At 33.7% G+C, this 21,641-nt stretch overlaps 2 protein-coding genes and 2 pseudogenes across 2 annotated transcripts; 3 read left to right on the top strand and 1 right to left on the bottom strand.

The window, feature by feature from the left end:
* Positions 1-757: 757 nt before the first annotated feature.
* LOC142553106 (G-type lectin S-receptor-like serine/threonine-protein kinase B120) lies at positions 758-4,112 on the top strand (annotated as a pseudogene).
* A 585-nt stretch (positions 4,113-4,697) lies between these two features.
* Positions 4,698-7,893, bottom strand: LOC142553105 (putative protein S-acyltransferase 14). Its single transcript, XM_075663109.1, is given in 8 exon segments — positions 4,698-5,142; positions 5,351-5,416; positions 5,681-5,766; positions 5,911-6,034; positions 6,382-6,473; positions 6,562-6,652; positions 6,654-6,773; positions 7,470-7,893. Coding segments are annotated over 8 exon segments (894 nt in total). The 5' UTR covers positions 7,659-7,893; the 3' UTR covers positions 4,698-5,016.
* A 2,556-nt stretch (positions 7,894-10,449) lies between these two features.
* Positions 10,450-12,207, top strand: LOC142554308 (vestitone reductase-like; annotated as a pseudogene).
* A 5,168-nt stretch (positions 12,208-17,375) lies between these two features.
* On the top strand, positions 17,376-19,304 carry LOC142553104 (vestitone reductase-like). Its single transcript, XM_075663108.1, has 4 exons — positions 17,376-17,619; positions 17,808-18,332; positions 18,605-18,800; positions 19,009-19,304. Exons 1-4 carry the CDS (start codon positions 17,493-17,495, stop codon positions 19,148-19,150), a joined length of 990 nt encoding a protein of 329 aa, XP_075519223.1. The 5' UTR covers positions 17,376-17,492; the 3' UTR covers positions 19,151-19,304.
* The last annotated feature ends 2,337 nt before the right edge of the window (positions 19,305-21,641 follow it).

Raw genomic sequence — 21,641 nt, 5'->3', positions numbered from 1 at the left:
GTAATTGCCACCAAACATCCGCATTTCCCCATGTTGAAAAGGCTGCCTCAAGGCGACCGACTACCGGACTTCCCAGTAATCAAGATTTCAAAAACCTGCCCCACTCAAAGATCTCTCGAACCTATTATGACCCTATCCTCTTCTCTCTGGTCCGGGAACCAGGCCAAGGACAAGCTCAACCAATGTTCCAAACCTTAAACATCTCACATCTTGCACAATATATTAAATGATAAAGTATACTGAACTTTCATAAAAAAGAAAAAAATTCAGCGGAGCAAAACTTAAAGTAAATCAAATCGAGGTCAGCACGAAGTACATTGTCTTTAAATCATATTTGTCTTTTTCTATATGTGCTTCGAGGATCGTCTTGGACGTCTGTTTCCCAGAATACAACGGAACAACCAGTAGTGATTTAGCACGATGCACTATTACAATGAACTGAAAACGTACCTTCACTTTATCACCAAAATTTAACGGAGGCCAAACGGAAAGCTAACGATATGAAATGCAAAATAATACTTGAAAGAGATCTTGAATGTTTGTAAAAATCATGTACATGTGTTTGAAATAAAGAAATAAACACACTATTTATAATCTCAAAATACAAAAATAGTCATGTAAGATTAATTAACTAAATTATTTTGCTAATTAACTAAAAAATATGGATAATCAAAAGATATTTCATGTTCATATGACATAATTTTTATTCAAACTCTGATTTTAATTCAAATTTTCTAACATCAAAATCCCCATTTTGATCCAAGAAAGGTTCAAACTTTAGCAGCTCAAATCGAAAATTAACAATCTTTATCGACTCTCTCTCTCTCTGTCCATTTCCTAGCAAAGGAGAGAGCTTTCTCGAAACACAGAAAAAATGGTTTTCCTCCTCTCCCTTTTCATCATCTTCTTCTCCACATTTCTCCTATTTTTGCCACCCACAAACTCCCAACCAGCTAACTCTAACACCTACGCCACTTCTTTACCTCTTCTAATGACAATCAAAGCTTCATTGGACCCTCAAAATCTTGTTCTTTCTTCGTGGTCTCTAAACTCTACTTCTGGTCCCTGCGATGGATCCTTTGAAGGGATTGCATGTAATGAGTTCGGTCAAGTGGCTAACATTACACTGCAAGGAAAAGGACTTTCTGGTCAAATACCACCTGAGATTGGTCAGCTCAAGAACTTGACTGGGTTGTACTTACACTTCAATGAACTTCATGGGGTTGTACCTAAGGAGCTTGCTGACTTGACTGACCTCTCTGATTTGTATCTCAACGTTAATATTCTCTCTGGTCATATCCCTTCGGAGATTGGGTCTATGTTCAGCTTACAAGGTGGTTTCTTGGGTTATTTTTCTCTCCTCTTCTTTCAGACAATAACCAGAGAAAGTTAATTGAAATACACATATACCGGTCTTCCAGTTTTTTATTTTTTCTCCAGCAAAGTATGTTTATCTTTGATTTTTGTGTATTGAATGTAAATATCAGTACTATAGTTAGTCGAAAATAAATAATATTGGATCCTTTTCTTTCTTTAGTTGGCTATATTATTCTTCTTCTTCTTTCCTTTTTAATCATATTTTATTTTATTTTTCTGTGTTTTGGGTATTAGGGTATGTTGGGTGGAGACACGTGAACAGCAAAAGTAGAAAACTTTGCAATTCGATCTGTTTTGTTTCACGGTTAATTCTTTATTTAAAAAGAAGGCTTTATCATTTATCGATAAAATATATTGAGGTATAATCTGCTTAATTAACAATGGAGAATGAAGTCATGGTCCCGTAGCTTTCACCACTTAGCTTTAGATTGTTCTCACGAGTTGTAAAAAGTTCGGCATTTAGTTACGGTGATCAAGCTATAACTTGCCTCGCCTTTTCTCTATATTTATGCAGTGTTGCAACTCTGCTACAATAGATTAAGTGGAAACATTCCCACTCAGCTTGGCTCTTTAAAAAAACTCAGTGTTCTTACTCTGCAGTCCAACAAGTTAACGGGTGCAATCCCGGCGAGTCTAGGTGGTTTACTGGTTTTGACTAGGTTGGATTTGAGCTTCAATAATCTCTTCGGTTCGATCCCATCTAAATTGGCGGATTTACTGTTGCTTAAAGTTCTTGACATCAGAAATAATACTCTTTCTGGCATTGTCCCTCTGGGTACCTTCTTGATCTTGAGATTTGCAGTTTCCAAATGATGATTATTGTTATAGTGGGATCTAATGATATTGTTTATTTTCTTGTATGTCAAAACAAAGAACTGAAGAGACTGAATGAAGGTTTCCAGTATGCAAATAATTTAGGGTTGTGTGGGATCGATTTTTCTTCGTTAAAGACTTGTTCTGATTATAGTAAAAGTTCCAGTAAACCTGAGCCATTTGGGCCTGGTACTGGTCGTCTTCCATCTAAAGATATCCCGGAGTCAGCAAACGTTCTACCAAATGGATTGAATCAGTCCAAGATAACTCATACTACTGCAACTGTTGTTATAGTTATTGGATTGATCGTTGCTTCGATGGTGGTTGCTGTTTTCACACTTTCATGGTATCGTCACAGGAAACAGAAAATCGGTAGTGCCTTTGATTCTGGCGAAGCTCGACTAAGTACCGATCAAGTTAAAGATGTTTGCAGGAGAACTGCATCCCCTCTTATTAGTCTCGAGTATTCCAACAGTTGGGATCCTCTGGCTAAGCGAGAAGGTGGAAATAGTTTCTCTCAGGAGGTTCTCGAAAGCTACGTGTTCACTCTGGATGCAGTGGAGTCTGCAACTCAGTACTTCTCCGAGACGAACTTATTGGGGAAGAGTAGCTTCTCGGCTATCTATAAAGGAATATTGAGGGACGGATCTGCAGTTGCTATCAAGTGCATTTCAAAGATTAGTTGCAAGTCCGATGAAACTGAATTTCTCAAAGGATTGAAGCTGTTGACGTCATTGAAACATGAAAATCTTCTGAGGTTGAGAGGCTTTTGTTGTTCCAAGGGGAGGGGAGAGTGCTTCCTCATATATGAATTTGTTTCAAACGGGAACCTCTTGCAATATCTTGATGTGAAAGACGATAAAGGGAACAGTCCTTGGTTGGGCCACTCGGAAATCTATAATTCAAGGGATCGCCAAAGGTAAGCTTTTATTCAGGTCATCTTTTGTTAAAAAGTTTTTGATCTTTATGCTATATCTCATACTTGTGTTCTTGTCATCAGGTATCGAGTATTTGCATGGAACCAAGAATAACAAACGAACATTGGTTCACCGTAACATATCAGCTGAGAAAATCCTGATCGATGAGCACTACAACCCATTACTCTCGGACTCTGGCCTTCACAACCTATTAGCAGATGACATAGTTTTCTCGACGTTAAAAGGTAGTGCTGCAATGGGGTACTTAGCTCCCGAATACACCACCACAGGCAGGTTCACTGAAAAGAGCGACATATATGCATTTGGTATGATCATATTTCAAATCCTCTCGGGAAAAAGCAGAATCTCACAGTTGAACTGTCACGGGGCAGAGTTATCAAGATTCGAAGACTTCATCGATGCAAATCTTGCTGGAAAGTTCAAGGAATCTGAGGCGGCTAGGCTTGGAGAAGTCGCACTTCTTTGCACAAACGAGTTTCCCGACCAGAGGCCAGACGTTGGAACTGTGATGCAAGAACTGGATGACATTGGTTTGAACTCTTGATCAAACATGTCACTCCAAAAGAAGTTAGTTTTACCAATTTTTTGCTGATGGCAAAGTACGCAACAAATTTTATGCCTGCATGCATCCTGTATCAGCCATGAGTTAACTTAAGTTGCTTGAAATCCTAGACCAGTAAGGAACGGATTTGCCTCCACTCGCTTGACTGAGCTTGTTGTATTATTTGTACTCATTTTATCATTAAAGTGGGGGACAATTTTCTTAATGCTGATATTTATCCAAGAAACAGAAGCATTATAGGCGTTTCTCGTGTAATCTCATATTTTTTTTAAGTTCCGAAGCCTGAGTGAGTAGTCGTTACCCAGATAACCAGATTCCTACAGCATTCTTAGCAGAACTGGATGTGAATTCATATAAAAGCTACCATTTAATTATTATTTTCTGAAATTTTCATATTTGGTCACGAGTATTCATTTGGCAGGCTCAGGCTTTCTGTCTTCGTTCCCTCAGAATTTCTTGTCCTTTGCTTCCTGCCAAGTGAATTATCACTGACGTATTCTTTCGCTTTGTTTGTATACATGTGAGAAGGTAACATAAGAATATGAACGTGTCGGGAAGCTTAACGTTTTCCAAACATTTTACTTCAAAAAATATTTACGATTCCTGTCCCCCCACCCCCAATCCTGGATTCTTCCGAGTTCAGATGCTTTCATCAACCTTTGATAGCCTGTATAATAAGCGTGCTTTACCTTCTCGGTCGCGGAATGTTTTAATTTTTTTTATTTTTACTTACAAAATTTCCAATTATTTTCATTAATATGTTTCCAAGTTTCAATTTTTTTAAAAAAATTATTTTAAAAAGTCCCCACCAACCGTACCAAGAAAAGTCCAAAGAATTGAAACAGTAAGCTCGGCGACAGCCTCCACGACTGCCAGCGAACCATGATAACAATATGTTATGATGCTTTTGAAAATGTCAAGTTTTAGCTTTTAGGTTGAATTTGAGTGTTGTCATATGATATTTGTTCAAATCAGATAAAATTAACAAACAAAATTACATAAGAGACTAAGAGTACAAGATCCCAACAATATACCACCATAAAGTTTCTGTGAGATGCTAAAATGAATCTGTACCTTTAAATAACATCCAAAGCCGCCAACGAGCTGGAACGTTTTGCATCTTACAGTGCCCCGTTTCTTGCCGTGATAGCAAAATCTAAACATCCTCACCAACATCATCAAATCATCTCTCATCTGCCGAATTTTCTTCATGTTTGTTCCGTCTCTTAATGTACTTTCGGCAGAGAGTAAGCATACTGGTTGTCCCAGTCCTGGATTAGTTGCATTGCTGTAAACTTAGATGGATGTATGATTGTGTGATCATTATCAGAATTCTTGTGGAGACATGTCTGGTTTCGAAGGGTATTCAAGACCCTGGAGAGCAGGCATCCGCCGCAAATCTTCTTCAGAGTAACTTGGGATAAACCAATATCTCTTGTCCGTCCCAAATACCTATTCACATAACGGGGTTACTTGAAAAAGATGCATGAACAAAAGCACGAAATAAAATGTGGCGAAAGCCAAATAATTTCCTTGAGAAAGAAAAACAATTGCTACAGATAAATAGCTCGTATAGATTTCAAACAATGTGGTTATTGCGAGAAATTATGGCTGAAACTGAAAGCACTCTTATGATTGTTAAAATCCAAATATGCCCAACCTGTTCAAAGTTTCTTTTCCGTCCAAGATCATAGCGCCATTTCGGAGTGGCCTTCTTCTCATATGCCTATTATAAGCCAGTAGAACGCATCAGCTATTTTCGACATAAAACAAGAGTCTAAGAAAGGATCACTTCAGTAGACCATTTACTCCTATCTTCATCTCTCTAGTTGTTGGAAGAACTAAAATCATGCTATGGAACCCAGGAATATATACGAAGTTTCGATATTTGAATACATATTCAATGTGTACCAATAAAATTTTGAATCAGAAGAATAAAGGCATCACTAATCATCAAAGTCAAATTGTGAAAACAGATGAACTATTGTACCTCAATGGTCGTGGTATTGGCAGCCACCATTGATATGTGCATGATCAGAAATCCAAATACACTCACCGCAAATGCCAAATTTAATACTACAAAATGTGAAAAATAGAAAATATCAGCAGAATACAGCAAAGCATTGGAAGGGGAGCTGGCACTGCTTCACCCCATCGTACAGAGCCAAATTTATTGCTCCTTAAGCATTGAATGGGAAAGAAAGGGAAATGTGGTCTTACCAAAGGCAAGAAAAGTTGTGGCAAGAGTTCCTGGAGTCCCAGGAATATCTCCATCGCTGAAGAATGCAATAAAATGAGGTAATAACGACAATGTAACGAGACCAGTTTCGAGGAATGTGTACAACTGCATCACAAGAGAATCATCTGTCATTGATGTGATTTACAGTACTGGTCAACATAAGTATAAATATAAAACCATAGAACTATTTTTAAAAGCCGAGAGCATATTCATTTTAAAAGAAACGGAGAAGATCAATGAGGATAGGTTAAATGTAATTGCCGCTGATGCTACACATAAGATGATAAGAATCAACACCATGTTCCAAACAGATCAACATACACAAGAAAACTCCATTACCCAGAAAAGACTATTTTAAACAAATAGACACAGAATCTGTTAGTTATCACACATAATCATCAAGACCAATGAAAACCAAACAATTTAGCTCTTTCAAAGTTATTTGATCATACCAGGAAGAGAAGGAAATACTTGTAGTTCAATGCCCCAACACAATTGACAACCCATACACAATGATGGTCCATTTTTAGTACGCATCTCCCGCCTAAATAGAAATATCAACAACTCATTAATCGAGGAAACAGAACATAAAAGAATGCAATAGCCACAAAGAACTACATAACAAAACTCACAAACAGAGCAGTGATGGCATCTTGGTGGTTTTAACTGATTGCACTTTCTACAATAACGGATTCCTCTACTCTCGGAGTCGGATTGAAATTCATGATGCGGTTAAAGGATCAGAGTCTCCCCTTTCTTCATCCATTGTCGGCCTCCAACTTGAAGGCACGCTACCAGGATCCGTAAAAACAACAGAAAAATAACTCCACAATAGCATTACTAACTGCATTGAGCATTTGAAGAAATCAGCTTTCTTGCTTATCAATATTGCATCATATCATCCAACAATTTTGTAACTAATCAGCTAAAACCTAGCATTCTTGCATCACTTAGTTTGTGAAACTATTGCACTGACACTAAAATTTTCAAATCAACCAATCCAAGCACATATTGATTTCTATATGTATGAGTAACAAACGGTAATGATCAAATTAACACATGATAACAAAGATAATAATAGATATATCTTGAGAAGATTGAAAACTACTGCATACGTTTTCAGCTACTCTATCAACATTACGTTTCCAAAATTAAGGGCTCACAACAAAACAATAACATCAAGCTGAACAACAGCTGAATTTCTATTAATAACCAACTAATTACACCAACCACCAAAAAAATTATAATATACGTACGCCAAAACCATGAAAGAACAGTGCAGAATTTCCTATAATGCAACTATTTAAAGTGTGATTCAATCTGAAGAACTAAGCTAAAATCCACATTCACGGGACCTTCCGGTCTAATTTGACGAAAGTGAAGTATGAGAAAAAGAAACATGTAACTCCAGGAAAACACAAAGCACAACAAAACTCTGTACAATTTCCCAAAAAGTAGTGCAATAAAGTAAACAAGCAGCTAACTTTCAATATGCAAAAACAAAAACAGATAAAACTCCAAAGAACAGGCAAGAAATTACCAAACAATGAAACAAGATCAACACGGCCAAAGCTTGCAGCGTATCCAGCCCTCCAGCGGCGAGCGCCGGGCCGTAATTTGTGATCACCACGGCATAGTAGGAGACGCCAACGACTGCAAGAACCAATAGAATCATGATCGAACCCAGACCCCGGAGAGCGGTGCAGAATTTGAATACATTCCACGCCATCACTACACCAGATCTATACGAAATATAAATCAATTAAATAATTACAAAAGGGAGAAAAATCAGGATTTTCACACAAAAGTCTTCTTGGTTATTGAATCGGTTAACGTGATGTGATTAGGGGAGTAGTTAGGGTTAATCGATTCCGCGTGGAGAGTATGAAAATCGAGGTACCCGGGAATGAAATTGGGAGAATTGGAAGGAAAAAAGAGGGACAATTATGCAATATGTTGGTAGTTTGGGTCAAATTTCAAACAAATTATACGATTAGTCCTTTGTAAAATTTTAACTAAATCTGATTATTATTATTATTATTATTATTATTGTTATTGTTATTGTTAACAAGTAATAATATTAGTTGGTAGACAATAAACAAGTGGAAATTCAGGTTATTTTTTTGTTTAATTTCAGAATTAAATTTTGTTTTTGTTCTCTTTATTTAATTAATTTATGATATTTTTAACATTCTAAACAAGGGACAATTATTTTAAACACGTATTTAGAATATTAATTATAGTGTATACATACATTATAGGTACCATGAGTTCTGCCTCATAACGTAAGATAATAAAATTCGTTAAGAAACTTACTATATATTCTAAACAAGGGACAATTATTTTAAAATTTACAATTTATTTCCTATTCAAATTATGTATCTATACTATTTTATACAAGTTGAGCATTGTATACAAACTTCTTTCGTCTCACTTCATTACATCATCGTTTTATTTTTTTTATCTTGAAAAAATAATCTTTGCTTTCTAAAATAATTTTTATTCTTTAACATAATTTTGTTCTAAATCTCATGTCATATTTACTTTTATAAATATTATAACTAAATCAGAATCTTAGAAATATAGAGTAAGTCTCTTATGAGACGGTCTCACGAATCTTTATCTGTGAGACGAGTCAATCCAACCGATATTCAATAAAAAGTAATACTCTTAGCATAAAAAATAATATTTTTTCATGGATGACCTAAATAAGAGATCTGTCTCACAAAAAACGATTCGTGAAACCGTCTCATACAAGTTTTTACCTTCAAAATATGCAAAATACATCATATTCATATATTAATATTACATACAACGTGTTTAACCAGTCGTCGATAATTATGCATGCCTTTTCCACACAGCTTTTGTTTTAAAACCAAATCACGTCCACTATCGTTGATCGATACTCAACATGGGAAATTATTAAAGTCGTGGTCAATTTGTGGAATCAAACGGCTCGACATTTTCTCCTTTGTGCGGTGGAACTGCATCCAGAAGACTTGACTAATTTGATTATCAAATCACCCAGCTTTCCAGATTTGTTTTATTATATTTTTCAGTATATTAAATTATTCCACTTAATTTATTGTACGTATAAAATCACGATTTTTATTTATTTAAGCCGATATACTCATTCACAAGTTGTGACAAATATATATTTTCCTTAATCACAAAAATTATTCGTCCATATATATATATTTAGGCGGATCGATCCAATATCGTGGTTGGGGGAGATTAAAGGGAAGGGGCGAGTTAATCTAAACTTGTGTATACTATAAAGTGTTACGCATAAAAATTTACATTTTTGTTTATTTGAAATGTTCATACACATAGTTTTTTATGGAAATTTATTACGGTAAAATTAATTATTTGAAAAAAAATATCCCAAAAAAAAATAAACCCTTATACTAAATATTGATCCATGTTGGGTTAGACATAACTGTTGGGTGCAATAATTATCCTCTGTATGGTAGAACGATCGAATCATGGTGTTTGAGCTATTGTGCGGTTTAAAAGATTTGAGTTATAACATTACCACCAGCTATAGCTTTAGGTAAAACGACAAGCGCTCGGTTCTACAATTGGTATCAGAGCCAAGGTCACGAGTTCGATTCCCATTGATTGCAATGAGTGCCATTATTGGGAATGAGATTGTTGAATACAATAATTGTCCGCTCTTGGTAGAACGATCGAACCGTGGTGCTTGAGCTACTGTGCGATTTAAAAGATTTGAGTTGAATCATTACCACCAGCTATAACTTTTGGTAAATCGACCACCTCTAAAAAAAATAATACTTCAATTTTCACGTATAAAATTTACACATAAAAACTAAAAAACCACTTGTTTTTAGATGTTGCATGGTATGTTATCCCGTATACATGTCATAATTATAATTTATTTTAGTATTTGGTACGAGGATCTCGAATCGACAATTCCTAAAATGGGGAGCATTTATCTGTTGCATGAGTTTGTAACTTATTTTTTAGTGACACCAACCGGCTTTGTATTTATTTTTGAGTTAGTTCCGCCATCCCGAGTTGGTGGAATCAAAGTTACTTCAGTTCAGACAACTTTAATTTAATTCCACAATCAAAATAGCATGTTACTTCTGATGTATATATCATAAAGTATTTTAGTATATTCTTTTTTGGTCTAATTTTATCATTATGTGATGGATTATTTGTTAACTTTATTTAAAAAGAAAATATACTTTGTTATATATATTTAATTGTTCTATCTTTACATAAAGACATTATTTGTTCTATTTTTCCTTGACAAGTATATTAGGCTACTAGTTATTGAATTCTGGTTATACATCTTTTGGGATTTTTTTTTTTTTTTGGGTTATGCATCTTTTAAGTTGATTGACACATTGCTTGTCACTAATTAATTCACATTGCTTGTCACTAATTAATTTTGTTAATAAAAATAAATGTAGGTTATTGATTATAATGTTATTTTTAGAATGATTTTTTTATCAAAGAAAATTTATGATTTATATTTATTTTAGTCCACGCCGATGAAAATTCCTGGTTCTTGCTTGCATGTTATATATTTGTATCATGTTATTTGTCAATTATTTGATCTTAGTCAATTAATTTTACATTTTTTATGGATTTAGTTCTTTTTCATCGGAATGCTGACGCCGTATCAGAAAATGAATATGTTTCATCGAAAAATACTAAACGTTGCGACGATCATTGCTAACGTGTCTTATGTTGCGATGAAAAATGATTACAAATAAAAAAAATTGCAATTTAATGGACCAAGACTTGTAACTAAATCCATATTTAATGACGCATGAAAGCTGATTCTTGGCACCAACTTAACATAAATTTAATGCAACAGACGGAAAAAGGGACAGTGGCTACCTCATAAATCTTCTAGGCGCATCAGAAAGGCTCCAAATCTTCAACGCGGATCTTGAGAAACCGGAGACCTTCGCACCCGCCATCCAAGGATGCACCGGAGTTTTTCACGTCGCTCTGCCTTAGGTTTAGAAGGCAAATAATTAAGATGAAGAAACAAAGACCAAAAGGGCCATCAATGGCGTCCTAGCCATTTTACAAGCTTGCATTGATTCGAAAACGGTGAAGCGATTTATACACACTTTGAGTGCATCAACAGTTAAAACACAATGGCAAGAATCTAGTATTGTAGACGAGGATTCTTGGACAGATGTGGGACTTATCAGAAGGTTACGAGGTTCAGCGGGATCATATGTCACAAGAAAGACACTGACAGAGAAAGCAGTTACTGAATTTGCAGAGAACCATGGATTGGATTTTGTGACAGTGATCCCGTCATGGATACATGGTCCCTTTATCAGTTCTCATTTCCCTGATTCAGTGAAGATATGCCTGGCTTTGATTTTCGGCATATACTTGTGAATTGAGTTTTAATTCACAAACTTAATATCGATCCCAGCTAGCCCGATGAAGTAGAGGGAAAATAGCAGTATTGATAATTAAATTAGTTAGCTTGGAAATAATATACTTCATGGTCACAAATTACTAATCCCATGAGGGCGTGCAGATGATCAAGAGCATTACAAGTACTTAATGGATACAAGTTTAGTTCATGTGGACGATGTTGCAAGCGCCCAAGTTTTCCTCTTCGAGTATCCGAATGCAAGGGAGATACATTTGTTCAGCTCTCCATGTTACGATACACGAGTTGAGAGAGAGTATTTCTGCAAGATATTCTCAATATCAATTGCCAATTAATGCAGAGTAAGTACATCTGATCACTCCCTTTTTTTTTGGCAAGGGTAGACCAATGGGGTAGGACAGAGTGATTAACTCAAATTATTATAGAATTTATAAATCATTTTTAACTCGTGGGACGAGATAGACATTGCAAACTACATTAAAACGGCCATTAATCAACGTCTAATTAGTTACCTTTGTCAGTTATGGGCATGGAACCCATAATTAATTACCTTTGTCAGCCATCCTTTTAATCCATTTCACATCCTTCTTTGTAAAATTTTGTGTTTGACTTCGTTCAGTTCCTTGAAGGACCTAATATCAGCAATATTCTCCCGGTTTTCATCAAAGAAATTACTGGATACCGGATTCAAGTTTCAACATGGACGACTTGAAGATATGTTCGATGACGCAATCACATGTTGTAAGGAAAAGGGTTTCCTTTAGTTCATCATGATTCAGATATTTCCTTCGTGATCTTCAAAAGAATGTAGGATGATATGTTCAAGATTTGGTGCCTTAATATAAAAATTATATATTCAATAATTAATTGTAATAATGTGAACTTTTTTTTTAAACTGTGAAGCAAAACTAATTGTATTCATCGTTACGCTGCCCGGTTTGGTATCTATGCTTCTCGTTGCTGTATTTCATGAATTTGTGTCTTGTTTCCCTGGAAATTAAAGTGTTTCTTTTCATTCATCAAAATCGCGGCGTTTCCTGTTCTTTGAATATAGTCTTCTTTAATTATGCATGGCAACAAACTGTATGTAAATCTAATTGGTGCCGTAGCATAAAAGACCCAAAGCAACAGTTCGGGGATGCATCAAACATCTGGTAAACCACAAATTTCAGACTTTAAAGTAACGAAAAATATATTCACCCAGTACATATAAAAATCGAAAACTAATTAAGTCGAGATAAGCCCAAGTACAAGTTTTAAGAACTTCAAGCAAAGCTTCTTGTAGATGATAAATCATACACGAGTCGACTCAAAAATACTAGGGTTGAGAGTTTTCGAGTTCAGGTCAGATTGGTTCACACTCGAATCTAACCCGATTTTTTTTTTAACTGAATTAAAGATCAAGTTATCACTAAACCCAAACCCACCGACCCATTTATATTTTAAAAAAATTAGGACCAAGGATACGCGCCCAACCCATTAGCCCAAGTCCCCGACCTTCTGTTTTCCTTCTATCTCCACCCGACCTGAACAATATAAATATAATAAATTGAATGAAGTGATGAACGAAAGAGGAATTGTTCGAAACACTTTCAGAAATAGTATTCCTAATGGTCTAAGCTGCTCAACTTGCCAAATTTTGAAGTTTTTTGTTCACACTGTTAGCTTCTTTCCATATATTTTGCTACATCAATTTAATAAAAAATGAAACCTTTAAATCTGAATTTTATTTTAATATCATGAATCTTCATTGTGATGTTTTAAAGTTTTCTAAACAATTGTTTTTTTATGGATTAATCAATAATTTAGACAATTATTATTAGACTCTTAAATTTTAAATTTAAACTAGTGAGACATAATTATCATATTTAAGCGATCATTTGTTGTTATGTGTTTTGAATTTTTTTATAATTTTATTTACTTGTTTTGTTAAAAATAAAAGAATAATATATTAACGTTGTATAGTAAAAAAATAAAATCAGGTGAGTTGTGTTAGTTTGGGTTTGGGTTTAAAGTTTTTGGATTGTCTCAGGTTCGAGTCAGTTCAGTTTGAGGATTTTTTTTGTGATACTATTGTTTCAACTCGATCCGACTGACCCAAATTGAAACCCATAATAAACCAAGCAATGTCAAAGAACTACATAGAAAATTTATGAAAGATTTTTTAAAAAATTGTTACTCCATCCCTATCATATATTTAGGCTTGTGCGTAATTTCACACTGATTTTAAAAGTTATTGAAAATGTAAATTTTAGAAAAAAATTCTCCTTGTACTCTTATTTAATGGATGTTTTAATTGGATTAAAAAATTGTTGGAAGGCAAATATATATTGGTAAAAGAGAAAAATAAGTGACACAGATAAAAGAAAATTCAACCAAAATATAAGGACAAACATAGTATTAGATTTTAGGGAAAGACGAAAATTAATTATTATTTTGTCGAATTAAATACATAAGTTATCGTTATAAAAAAATATCAGTAGTTAGAACTTAGATTATGAGAGTTGATTTGTTTAATATAAAAGTTCAGAAAATATTTAGGTTATGTGTATTGAATTTTAGGTGTTGTGTATACGTGTTGTAACACATATCCACAACATTCCGTGAAATTAATTAGTTGACCACACAAATAAAGTTTTACGATTAAAGCAAGACAGAATAAATCATACACAAGTATAAAACTTGAGTTGTATTTCAACTTAAAATATTCACTAGAAAATTGTAAATAGTTTACAAAAATAATACTAGTGAAACTACAAAAAACAATCTTCCTTGATAGGTCAAGGACGTAAAGTGCATCCGAATAAACAATTACAAAACCACATATGCAATGAATGTATTGCCAAAAACACGGATCCATACACAGCTCTTCGACCAACACTTTTCACGAGTGTTGTCTGCGATTGTCTTCAACACCTCGCGGCAACACAACAAAACCAGCGCGAGTTAATCACACGAAATCTTCACTTCTCAGTTTTTCTGCATGCCTTGACAATCGACAACCAAAATTACACACGCTTCTCTCTCTCTCAACTAATCTGCTGTTTCTTGCTTATTTATTTCACATTTTCCATAGATTTTATTTTTTGTGTGTAGAATCCTACACAATTAGCATAAACATAATTTCATTAAAAAAAATCTTTTGAATATTAATAAAATATTTGGAGAGTTATCATTCTCATCAATAATATTATCACAATATTATCTATAAAGAACAAATTGTTGGAACATTTTATGTTCGCAATTTTGATTTTGATGTTAACAAAACTTGTTATTTTGTTTTTAATGAATTTACCGAAGTGTGCAGAAAGCTACGGAGCCTAAACTGAAGCTATCGAGACGCAAACTTGAAAGTGCCAACTGATTGCCAAATATTAAACCAGTTCAACTGATATATCAAAGACCAGGTTCAACTGATTTTTCAGCTGATAGGTAGTTCAGCAAGGACCTTCAGAAGCCCGGCCAACATGATGAAGAGCTCAATTGATGAAGAGCCCAGCTGACCGGTTTAACTAATTGCAATGAAATCAGTTCAGCTGACGAGCCAACTGATTTCACCACACCAGTTCAAGACTAGTTCAACTGACCAGTTCAGAGCATCAGTTAGGAGCCGACCAGTTTGCAGAACACGACAAGCTTATCTAAATAGAATTCAGCTGTGCGAATTAAGGAAAACAATTGTCCAGTCAAATGACAATAATGAACGTTGCAGTAGAGCTTAAAGTCAAGACGTTCCAGAATGACCGTCAGAAAGGACAAGAGACAAATATCGAGGAACAGATTCAAATTGCAACAGAAATATTTGATGAGTCTTGAAGAAAGGTCACAAAGCCTCTATAAATACAAGATCAAGACCATCAACAAACAAGTGTGTGAAAATCACGAGAAAAGAAGAAGGGCACACTCAACGTATATCAAATTACAAGAAGCAATCCGCCCAGATTCGAGGGAACACTTCAACGTGTTATCAGCTTAGATTAGAAACACAATTTCCTCAGTGTATGAGAACACTTTCGTGTTATATTCATATATCAGTTCTCACACATGCACACACTATCACTCATATATACAGAAAAATTGAGCGTGTTGGTAAGTTGAGTGAGTCTTGCACAAAGACGTTAAACTTGTGTATGTAGTTTTTAACACATAGATGTTAAACAAGTGTTGGCTAGAAGGTGCTGCCTTCAGTCTAGGCTAGGAGTTCAGTTAGGCAATAGCGTAAGTCCTAAACTGAGTGGGTTTGTACAAGGTGTTGTATAAATCAAAGTCTTCTAGTGGATCCTATCCGAGGTGGTAGAAGAGGTAACGTAAGAGCAGTTGAAATCTCCGAACATCTATAAACATATCTCGTGTACTTAACCATTTACTATTGTTTTTAAATTGATTTGATCAGTTCGAGCTGATATTAGATCAGTTCTCACCATAACTAAACTGATACAAGCAAAAACTGATCCCCTCATTTCAGTTATTCAGTTCACACAAATTAAAAGGCTTTCAAACTAATCAGCTTTCTTACTTAACAAATGATTATTTCGAGTATTTTTCGCTTGGTTTAAAACCAAACTCGATCTAATTCATCGGTGTTTACATTATCAGAACACGAACTATTGCAGCTTATTGAGAATATTGTGTCTGAAGCACCATCGCAGGTGTCAGAACCGATCCATCACAAATAATTAAGAAAAATCTAATAATTAGTTTAGAAAGACAAAATTTTATATTTAAATATATCAATTATATCAACAAAAGAAGAAATTCTTAAAAATATTTAAGAATAAATATTCATTTCAGACTAGCTTCTGCAAAAAAAAAAAACGTAAATTAACAATGTAGTCGCGCGAGTTGAAGGTTGAACGATCATTAAATAAGAGAATATTAATGATGACAAGCACAGTAGAGTTGGATAATAGTGACCGAAAGCAAAGGTTGCACGAAACAATTTAATGGGCTTGACCATTGGTTATTTTCATCAGAAAACTATAATTATGATAATGACATTTTTAAAAATTTGTAATACTCATTCTTCCAACAAAATATTATCATGCATTTGGTGATTAACCCATAATCAACATTTAATTATCGTTGAAATTTTCTAGCTAGACAGGTCTACAAAGACTATATATGCATGTGGATGTGAGCAAATCAATTAAGTCCCATTAATTACCTCTTGGATTACTTGTTTAAAGTTTCAAACTTTTAATTTAAAACTAATAATGCACTTGTGAGAGTAGTGAATGTAAATCTGAGTTACTCAAAAGGCAAGTGGATAACGTCCCGTTTATTACAATGGGAGATATGAGATTTATCTAAATCTAGCCTAACTATCACGCAGCTGGTGATATTTAAACTCAATACCAGATATCCCCCTTTACACTAATGGTGTGTTTGCTCTCGGCTCAGGTTTTAGGAAATCAAAAGATTCTTTGGTCTGGGTATTCGGTGATAAGCGTTTGATTTTTTGCTGATTAATTTTTGAAATTTCATTTTTTTTCTTGAATGAAATTATTTAAATTGAATTGAAATTTATGAGTTTTGAAGGTTAGAACCTCCGTGATTCGGACTCTATTCTTTGATGGTTTATATTTTTTCATGATGAAACTAAATAAAATTTAAAAAATAGAGAAAAAAATAATTAGAAATCAATATTAAAAATGAGATAAAATGCAAAATCATATTAATTTTTATTAAAAAATAAATTATCAGATGAATACATAATTTATAATTTAAAATTTTATAAAATATTTATTTATTAATAGAACACATGATTTTGAAAACAATACTACAAATATCATTTTATATACCAAATTGTCATCAATGCTAGTTTATTCTATTTTTGTCTCAACAACAAAAAATGTAAAATTTATCACACTCATTAAAATCTTACCAAACAAAACATGATTTATCACAACACATTGTATATCCTCATCTTGAGTTTTGTCATCAATCCAATTAGTTATCTTATCCTACACACCAAACATAGCTTTAATGGATTCTTGGTAAATGGCTTCTTTCATGACACAGATTTAATTTGATTGATGGATGCCGTTGGGAAGATCTAAAATGATTGCGTGCATCAGCCCCCACCAGCTTTGGAACTTATTATTTAAGTGAGTGGATGGTTCTCTTGCTACTACAGATCAAAGAAAATAAATTGAAAGGAGAAATTTTATAATGGGAGAGGAAATAAAGAAGGGTAGAATCTGTGTGACGGGTGCAACGGGTTTTCTTGGATCTTGGATGGTCAAAAGGCTTCTTGAAGATGGCTATTCCGTCAATGCAACTATAAGGATGCATCCAGGTCTATCATCAGATTCAGCCCATCAAATTGCTTCTTTTTTTTTCTCACTATTATTATGATCATGTGTATAACATTCATGTATATATCAACCAAGCCTAAAAAAAATATATTGGTATAATCTTCACTTGAACTTAAAATGCGCTTAGAGTGATCACTCAACAAGCTAGCTATCTCAACTGCTTTTGCAGGAAAAAAAAGGGACATCAGCTACCTCACAACCCTCCCCGGTGCATCCGAGAGGCTCAACATATACAACGCCGATCTCGACAATCCTGAAACCTTTGCAGCCTCCCTGGAAGGGTGCACCGGAGTCTTTCACATGGCCCACCCGCTAGACTTCGAGGAGAAAGAACCCGAAGAAGAAAAGATCAAACGGGTCGTGAATGGAACGCGGGCCATTCTGCAGGCATGCCTTGACTCTAAAACCTTGAAACGGGTCGTGTACACATCGAGTATCGCGGCTGTGGTCTTCAACAAAAATGCTGCCAGCATTATAGACGAGAGTAGTTGGACGGACGTGGAATTTGTCAGAAGTGTGAAAGGTTTTGGAGGGGCGTATGTTGTGACCAAGACCTTGGCCGAGAGAGCTGTGCAAGAATTCGCCGAGGATAAGGGGCTCGATGTCGTGATTTTGAATCCTACGTGGGTTACGGGCCCTTTTATCTGTCCTCGGATCCCTGACACAGTCAACATATCCATGGCGTTAATCTTTGGTATGTTATATATCAAGTATCAACTGCAAGCATAGTTTCACGATTATCTTTTCTATTAATGAAAGATTCACACACACACACACACACACATATATATTATTGACCTAAGAACAAGAGTGCAGAACAATTCCCTTCCATTTCTGAATGAATGAAATGATTAGTTAAATCGTTCAGTACACATTTATATTTATACAATAATTAGCTAACTAACTATCTTGATTAATTAACTAACTCTGTATAAAATATATCGTGTTTTTTTGTTTGATTTGTAGGTGACAAAAATAATTATCCGATGATTATGGAGAGTAGTTTAGTGCATGTGGATGACGTGGCTAGAGCCCATATTTATCTTTTTGAGCACCCAGATGCCAAGGGGAGATACATTTGCTCTGCTGTTGAATTCACGATTCATCAGCTATCTCAGTTTATATCATCCAGATATCCGCAGTTTCAAATCCCCACTCCTGAGTAAGTTTAATTAATCCATCCCCTATTATATTCATACCATTTTCAAAATTTTAATCATCTCCTAAAAAAAAATTAAATTTGAAAAAAAAAATAATGGACCGAAACAGAAATCTCTCGATACATATTACTAAAATCACAGAAAAACGAACATAAATGATCAAATTTACAAATTTCCCACCATATGAAATAATTTTGGTAACACATGCAGTTGTTGGAAAGATATTCAAGCATTTAAAATCTCTGGCCTTTCTTCAAAGAAGCTGTTGGAAACAGGATTCAAATATGAGAATGAGCTTGAAGAAATGTTTGATAGAGCAATTGAAACCTGCAAACAGAAGGGTTTCCTCTAGTTTCAAGATTTGTCAGACTCCTCGTTCAATAAACATGTATTATCCTACCTATATTTTTTTTCTTGGTTCTTGCTGCTAATTAATTGTTTTATGGGTGTTACCTGTTCTTTAATCTGTACGATTTGAATGTAATAAAATGCATGTTTTAAAATGATACTGTGTATATATCATTAGTTACTACATGCATGTTATACCAAAAATATGAATATTATTGTTACCTATAATTTCTTTCTTGGTTCCTATGCTACCTAATTGTTATATGCATAGCATAGAGAGAATATTCTTCTATTTGTTGAGAAAACTTTTTTTGCTAAAATTGTTGGCCAAATCAATTAATGTGGAATCATTAATTTTCTGAAATAGAAAATTCAAATTCAGTCATTCTTTGTTAAGACATTAATTACAATCACGATAATTAATCCAATTATCACCATTGTGTTAGTTTTTTTTTTTTTAATGTGACATCAACCATAAAACTCACATATTTTGGTATTCATTGGATTTAGACAATTCTACCATTGCAAATTCGAGCACAATGCTGCATCCGGTGGATTTAAATGAATGTTTGCAAGAATTTAGGGTAAATTCAGGTGTGTGTGTGTGTGTGTGAAAAGTCTGAAATTTATATATATGGAAAGTCTGAAATTTGTCTTACAACAAACTATAAGCCGTAAAAATCAACAAAAACATTCGACAAGCATTTTTAAGAAGCATGCACTACTTGACCAATTAACTAGAAAAACGAGAAAAGGGTCCATCTTCGAAAGTAAGGAGAAATGAGGACGAAGGTTAAGTTCGACCATTTATGTACCATATCGATTTTAAACCGCGTGGTAGCTAATGCAATTTGTGGAGCCAAAAAGACATCAGCCTGCAGATCACAAGTACTCACAGATTGGCTTAGAATTTACCAAACAACACATCCTTGGCACGATCAAACCTATTTTATATATCGTGTCATCTGTCCTCTATCAACTTTTAGACATGTAGGAATAAAGATATTGGCCATATAAAATCTTAATAAATAACATTTGTCATCAGAAGATTCAGAAATAAATAGTTAGATAATATTAAAGAAAATACCATATAGATGCAGTTTTCTGTGGTGTATTTGCCAGCATAATCCTTCAAGAGCTGGATATGTGAACACACTTACATATCACTTTCTTTTAGAAATGAAGAAGAAAGGAAGAAGGTAAGACGACTTTTACCGAGGAAGCCATTTTCTATGTTCAATTGAGCCCACGCTAATGCTTCTGTCACATCAATGGACACCATATATTACATCCTCAGAAACGGATTAAAAAACTCACCGGCAAAGATAACATGCGAAGAGGATAGATACTTGAAGACACGATACTTGGAGTCTGCAACAAAATTGTAGTATGCTGCCTTCTTGTACAATAGTGTTTTTATGTTTTTTTTTTTTTTAAGTTTCGTTCCTTTTGTAATTAGTTCGTAGAATAAATATATTTTTTTATAAATCGAATAAAATAGGCTTAATATGACAATTATTAAAATTAACAAGAATTTCAGAATTGGTAATATTTCATGTCAATTTTATCTCATGTCTCAACTTGTACAAAATGTTTATTTATTTTTAAATAAAAATGATAGAAAGAAAAAAAAGTCACAAAAAATTATATAGGAAAAAAAATGGTTTTGATACAATTAAAACACATAATTTTGAAGAAATACCTCGAAAACATTAATGAACTTGAATACTTATATATATATATATATATATATATTATGTTATTAAGTGTGAGACCCTTAGGGTGTGTTTGGTACAAGTGATGAGATAAATAAATGATTGATTATGCTATAGATAACAAGATTGATATATTATTAATCAAACATTATGTGATATTATTAAAATTGTTTGATTCAACATTTTGAATATGTGATTAGATTTTAAATATTAAGAAATTTACTATTATACTCTTGTTAAGTTTACTTATTTGTTGTACACATCTGGAAGCAATACATAATATTAGATGATGATAATAATAATGTTAATAATAAAGATATTAATAGTATTTGAATTAATAAGTGTAAATATCATAAAATTAAATATAATAAAAATAAAAATATTATTGATAAGCATAACCAACATTAAAATTTAGTTTTTATTATTTTATTAAAATATATACAAATAAATTATTTTTTCAAAATAAAAATATATATTTATATTTTTTAAAGTTTAAATCAAATTAAATAATAATGATATATATTAAATATCATTATCGACATCTAACGTACAACACTCTAAAATAAAGTTTTTATTCAATAAATAACTTTAACACTTTAAGAAATAAGAGGAGAAAAATGTAATTTATTGAGTTTTGATAATGTATCACACTTGAATTGTTAGATTAATAATCAAATAGTTATCCACAAAATTGGATCTTAAATGAGGTCAAAATGATTATTAAAACATTTTAAAATTTTAACCAAACATTGGATAAGTGTTTGACTATTAATCTATCTT

Source organism: Primulina tabacum, chromosome 8 (assembly GCF_025594145.1).
Source record: "Primulina tabacum isolate GXHZ01 chromosome 8, ASM2559414v2, whole genome shotgun sequence".
Taxonomy (NCBI): domain Eukaryota; kingdom Viridiplantae; phylum Streptophyta; class Magnoliopsida; order Lamiales; family Gesneriaceae; genus Primulina; species Primulina tabacum.
The sequence above is the reverse complement of the archived record's forward strand: the minus strand, read 5'-3'. Positions and strand labels throughout refer to the sequence as shown.